Source organism: Echinops telfairi, unplaced genomic scaffold (assembly GCF_000313985.2).
Source record: "Echinops telfairi isolate 266 unplaced genomic scaffold, ASM31398v2 ScPeMD7_7475;HRSCAF=8513, whole genome shotgun sequence".
NCBI lineage: Eukaryota > Metazoa > Chordata > Mammalia > Afrosoricida > Tenrecidae > Echinops > Echinops telfairi.
The window spans coordinates 29836976-29843539 of record NW_022111379.1 but is presented as its reverse complement, the minus strand read 5'-3'; the positions used below and the strand labels follow the sequence as shown (position 1 = coordinate 29843539).

Genomic DNA, 6564 nt, shown 5'->3' with positions numbered 1-6564 from the left:
TTTTTTTTAGAGTAATGCTCATCTTCAAATACAATTATGTATTAACAGTTTTTGCCCCTAGAAACATAGTAAGTTTTCTCTGTTGATTTACTTTGTCCAGTTAAAAAATAAACTATTGAGAATTTAGATATATTGAGTTAATGAAAATTTTTACCTATTTCAAATATGGCTACTAAAAAAAATTCGTTGTCATTGAATTAATGCTGACTCACAGCGACCCCCTGTGGGTTTCTGAGACTGTAAATGTTTATGGGAATAGAAAGCTCATTCTTTCTCCTGCAGCGTGCTGGTGGTTTTGAACTGCCAGGCCATGTGGATCATAGCCTACCTCTTTACCACTATACCGCCAGGGCTTCTTAATGAAGAGTACTAGGAGGTGTCAGATTACATTGTGATTCCGCTGTTGTAGCATATTCTTTCTTGAGCATTTAAAAATTTTTATTTGGTACAGAACTTTTGAACTAGGAATGACTTCCTCATATTGCATAGTATTCAGTAAGGAACTATTGAGCAGTTGACCTGTCAGCACTAGATGTACAGTAGTGAATAGAAATAGTCCTAAGAGAAGCTAGTAGCAAAGAACAGTCGTTGTCATCTCCCCCCAAAAAAGTAGTCCTGATCTCAAAATGTTTTTAGTTTGAATACGTAAATCAAGAAACCTGTTATAACTCTGAAGGAAGGGGTATATGTTACATTACTTGTATCCTGTATCTAATCCTGAGACTAACAAGCTCATATATTAAGGTAATGCTTGGGATTTACTATGAATGTTATCTTAGATTCAGTTTTATTTTTCCATCACTTCTCGGCCTTTTGGCTAAGATCAAATGCAATATTATTTTATCCCATGTATTTAATTTTACCTTCAGGATAGAGTGCTAAATGCTTGCGTATACTTATTGTAATGTTTCTGTGCTTTTTATTTTTTTACAGGACCCAGAGCAGAGGGCCTTGTACCTCTTGAATGTGATCCTCCATGTGGGTAGTTAAACTAATTTTACCTGATTGGTGCTTTTTGAAATATTTTAACAGTAGTGGTTAGTAGACTCTTGTCTGGTTGGGATTCCCATAAAACTAAGTTAGCACATACTGTACAGCTTTTATCACAGCCTTTACACTGTCTCATAGGCCTCCTAAATAGACCCTGAGGGTCAGGGGATGCAACATAGACAGTCAACTATTTCTGTTTTCAAGTCTTATTTCAGAAAATGAAAAGCTATCTGGTTCTAAAAAAACTGACACACAGACTTAAATTTCAATAATGGCCCTTTGGTCATTAATCCACTGTGTGGCTCTTCTTAAAGATTGAATCATTTTTCTAACGTAATTAGAATTTGATAAGACATGCTTTGATCTGAAATTTTATCTCTAAACTGAAGAAGTAGGATAATATCTGCATCATAGACTTTTACCAGCACTCTTATTATCTTGCCCATAAGTTCATTTAGAGATGCATATAGATTCAGCCTGTTAACCACTAGTTTTAGGTAAATGGAGATTACCTGAGTCACAGGGCACATAACTGATATTCACTGGTCCCAAATGTGAACCCTAACTTAGAAGCTGTTAGATGACCTATTTTAGTAATGCATACTAACTTGTTAACTAATGGTATTTTACTTTTCTTATATTTTGTTACAGTATGAGGGTGGGGGTCTTACAGTATAATTGGGGCAATTGGTAATTTCCCAGTTCAAAGTTTGAGGGTAGGGGATGTAGTATAAGAATTGATCATAAAGTTCAAACAAGTTATCCAGATAAACAGGGACAAAGAAGCACAGGGAACAAATATTCCATGTAGAAAGAAAAACTTACACAAAAACCCTGAGATTAGAAAGAGTACTTATGTATACAGGGAGAATTCAAGTACAGTGACAAATATGGAGTGTCACTGCGGAATATTGCTAAGTGAGGCTGGAGAAAGAAAGTAAGATAATCATGAGGGACCCTGGGGCCAGTGGTGAGTCAACACTTCTAAGCAGCAAGAAGACAACATTAGAATTTCATTTAACACAGATGTGTGGTTGCAGTGTGTGAGACTTCACGTGTGTAGTGCTCATTATTTGTCAGACTATTAACTAGACTAAGAAGCTGTAGAGGACTAAGACAGAAGGTTCCTGAAAGAAGGGGTTCTTGGGCTGGGCCTTAAGAAGAGGAGGGCATAGATAACCTACAAGGAAAAGAGGGAAGTCCTTTTGTAAATTGGTTATAAAAGGTATGAGTAAATGTGCAAGGTATATTTCCAGTGTGTACAGCCCATTCAGCAATGGATTCCTGAGAAAAATTGAGTTGCGGGTAAACTTGGAGTGGTTAAGAGCTTGATTCCTGGCAAGTCAATGACTTTAGAGCAAGCTACGCTGCCTGCAAAGTCATACTATAGACTAAGTGACGGGAGAGGGGCACACTAGGTAAGGACAGTAACTTGATCTGTATCTTGGTGCACCTAGCCTTGGTTTCAGCAATTATACACATCAGTTTATCTTACTTCTTATTTTAAAGTTTTTATGTGAAACACGTTGAGAACTGTGCACATACTTAAAACCCTAGAGAAAGAATCTTGACTTCTATATAATTGGAATCTGTATAAATCTCTCCCTGGATAATATTTAGAGTGTGCATTTGGTTTCTTTCTTGTACCCTCCTTTATAATGCCCAAGTAGTATAAGATCCACCTTGTAGAGCCACATTGATATGTCAGTATACAAGGACAAGTCAAAAAGTATTGTTATAATAAACCTTTATCAAACAAAAATGGCAAAATGTGAAGTTACTATTTCTCAGCATAGCCTACATCGGAATCTATACACTTCTGAAGTCTGGCTGGCTGGCTTAATCTTCCTCAAGCAGTTTTGTGCTCTCAGATTTATACACATCCTGTGTCCATCAAGAAAATCCATCAAGATTAACCCTATGGAGTCCTCAAGAATAGTAAACATAATTCTTCTGAGCTGACCTCTCTGCCTTGAATTTAACTTACTTAGCAGACCTCCTCAGAAGCCACTGTTTTGATTAGACCCTCCCACCTTTTTTTTTTTTTTTTTTAAGAAGGCACCTTATAGGACTGAGACAGGTGTATTACTAAAGGAACTTGTCCGCAGCCATCCAGGGAAGGCAGAAATGTGCTAAACATTTTGTTTGGCATAAATCTGTGCATGTATTGGAGCCCTAGTAGCAATACTTTTTTACCTTATACCTTGTGTATATTAAATTATTTTCCGTATATGTGTACATTAAATATATATTTTAATGGGGTCTTTTATATAAACTTTTGTAGTTTAATGTGAACATCTGTCCATGCTAATAAGTAATTTCTCTGATAGTAACAGAGATTGATGAGGGACAATAATTACCCAGATATCAAAAGCTTACTGAATAATTAAATTTTACCACATTTCCTACTTTTGTTAGCTTCAGTACCAGATACGGCACAACAGCCATCTGAAGAACAAAACAAGTCCCTTGAAAAACCAAAACAAAAAAAGAATCGCTGTTTCATGTGCAGGAAGAAAGTGGGCCTTACTGGTAAGGACCAAAATGAAATGGTTTAAAATTAAGATTATCATTTAAAATAATGCATGCTTTACTATGACTGGCTTCAATAAAATAGGTTTTGTTCCCATGAGAGAACATTTCTGTATTATTAAAGAAATAAACATAACTTTAATTATGTGCCTTCAAGTGAAATGAATAACTTTGCTTATAAAACCTCATTGATTTTGCATTTGAGAATACTAGATAACTAAGGTCCCTGAAGGTCACTGTACAGAGTACCGGTAGCACAATGGATAAAGATCTGTAGCTGTGCAACCCCCTATGGGGCCGTCATGAATCAGAATCAACTTAACATCAGTGGGTTTTGGAAGGTCACTGGCAGGTGCTACAGTGGTACAAAAGTACGGCTGCTGCCCGAAGTACTCAGAAATAGGGTATGAAAGAGACTATTTTAAAGTACAGGGCAAGCTATGAAGTGCTTGCTATATATACACATTGGTACTAATTTTACATTAAAAGGCGCGAGGGCTCAATGAGTTTTAATACATGTAAAAAGATTACCCCAGGGCTGTCACGTAAGTAATCAATACATACTAGCTATTGTAACTCTCTGGTGTTATTACTAGGAGAGAGAGGGAAAATATTCAAGTATTTAGCAAAGAAAGTAGGTGACTAACTAGCAAATATGTTTATTTAAAGAGTGTAAACTTGAACAAACGTGGTATTCTTAAATAATGTTGTTGTTAGGTGCCATTGAATCCATTCTGACCTTATGTACAATAAAGAACTATCCAGTCCTGTGGCATCCTTACATTTGTTTTTATACTTAAGCCCACTGTTGCAGCCACTGTATCACTTTATCTTGTCGACAGCCTTCCTCTTTTTCCTTGTCCTTCTACTTTACCAAACAAACTGTCCCTCTCCAGGGACTGTTGTCTTCTAATAATGTGTCCAGAATATGTCAGAGGAAGTCTTGGCATCCTTCTTTTATTTTTAAAACAAATGCACAATTTTATTTATTAACTTTTAAGTTTAAATTCTTGAGGGGTACAGCATCACACGGATTCTGTGTCCAATAGCCTTAGCAGGCAGGTTGCTCCGGAATTTGGCCCGATCTATGCCACTGTTTCTATGGGCACGAGTTACCTTTCCCCAGATGACTGGTTTTGTTAGGTTTGCCACCAAGAGTCACTGTGTTGTTCTTTGCTTTGTACACGTAAGCACATCTCTTGCCTGAATAAAATTCCGTTTCATCTCAGGCGTAAACACCTTCAATTTTAAGAGCCGTGTGATCCCTCTGATTCCATAGACCCCGTTTATAGCCAGCAAAAATGGCCTTGGACCACAGCCTTCCAGACATAGTTGCCATTTAGAAGTCCTGTTCCCAACAGGCCTCTAGAGGTTCCAATATGGAGGGAAAAGGCACCGGCATCCTTACTTCTAAGGAACATTTTTGCTGCATGTCTTCCAGGATTTGTTGGTTCTTCTGGCAGTCCGTGGTATTTTCAATATTCTTTGCCAGCACCACAATTCAAAGGCAGTGATATTTTTCTGTCATTCTTACTTAGTGCCCAACTTTCACATGCATATGAGGCAATTGAAAATTCCATGGCTTGGGTCAACACATTTAAGTCCTCTCAAAGTTACATCCTTGCATTTCAGCACTTTTAAATTTTGTCTGTCAGTATTTTAACTGCCATGGCTTGTGTGTTGCTGTGACAGCTATGGCACCGATGTTTCACAGTGAACAGGTGTCAGGAGAGCTTTCAGACTAAGAAGGAAGACTTCCGAGGAAGTAGCTATTGAAAACCTTATGAAGGGCCTCAGAACGTGCAGTAACTACCTTACTTTCAAATACAGTCTCATAAAAGCAGAGCTCAAGACTAGAAGTCTTAAGACCTAGTCTCCTTCATGTCCAGCTATGTACCGTAATCTGTTGGTGTTACTGTTGACTTCATTTTTTAATTCACTACTAATGAAGTTTTAGAATTATTTTTGTAGTAAAAATATAGAAAAGGATGATAATTTCACTGTTGTAAATTATAGGTCCCTAGGTTGCATTTTCTAACACTTCCATCCTATCATAAAAACCAAATCTTTGAGAAAAAAGACCTGCTTTACATAGAAACTACTTACATCCTTGGCTTCAATTCCTGGGACATTTCCCTGAAATAAAAAGCACTTAATGTATGTTAACTGTATTTGAAGCACTTAATACATTTCTCATTTAATTCTTATAGCAACTTATTCCACAATAACTATAAGCAGAATCTAAGGTTAGAGATGTAGACAACCTGAGTTTAGATCCCATGCTAAAGTAGAATTCACATCTACCCTGGAGGTTTGCAAAGGAAAGCTTTTAATAAGGATAATATGTTAACAGTAATTGTAGACTTAATATTGATTTCGTGATAGTGTGCTTGTTTTCACAATGTAGTATTTGGATTTTGAAGTTGTGCATTTTCAATTTGCCGGCCAAGTTTTGTAAGATGTAATTATGGCCACATCAAAAGTGAGGAAACTTGACCTCAGAAAGGTGGTTATAGCTTACTCTAATAAAGATAGCTCTTCGTCGATATGAGAAGCCCTTGGTGACCCAGTTGGTTAAAACACTTGGGTGCTAACCGCAAGATCTGCCATTTGAACCACTAGCCCCTTTGCAGGAGAAGGCGAGCCAGTCTCCTGTAAAGATTGACAGCCTCAGAACCCTTGGAGCAGCTCCATCAGCCCTGTGGGGTCGCTGTGAGTCAGAATTGACTAGAGGGCAGTAGGTTTGGTTTGTAGATAAGAGCAAGAAATAAAGTCCTCGGTCAACGAATTTTTTAAGAATGTTACTAGTTTATATGGCTATTTGTTAATTAAATAGCTTAAGTTCTTTAGATTGCAACCCAAAATACATGATCCTGTTTAATTATGCTAAGAAACTTGATATTTACACCTTCCATCCAATTCATGTATGTATATTAATCCACTTTCAGGGTTTGAATGCCGGTGTGGAAATGTTTACTGTGGTGTGCACCGTTACTCAGATGTACACAATTGCTCTTACAATTACAAAGCTGATGCTGCTGA

General features: G+C 37.2%; 1 protein-coding gene and 2 pseudogenes across 1 annotated transcript in view; 2 read left to right on the top strand and 1 right to left on the bottom strand.

Moving 5' to 3' along the window:
- The window catches only part of ZFAND6 (zinc finger AN1-type containing 6), a 27596-nt gene that overhangs the window by 19592 nt on the left and 1440 nt on the right, over positions 1 to 6564 (top strand). The window contains exon 5 of the mRNA XM_045285796.1: positions 934 to 978. Coding sequence (XP_045141731.1) covers positions 934 to 978 — 45 coding nt within the window. The remainder of the gene's footprint in view (positions 1 to 933; positions 979 to 6564) is intronic.
- Positions 798 to 952, top strand: LOC115867928 (annotated as a pseudogene).
- Positions 4490 to 4900, bottom strand: LOC101658437 (annotated as a pseudogene).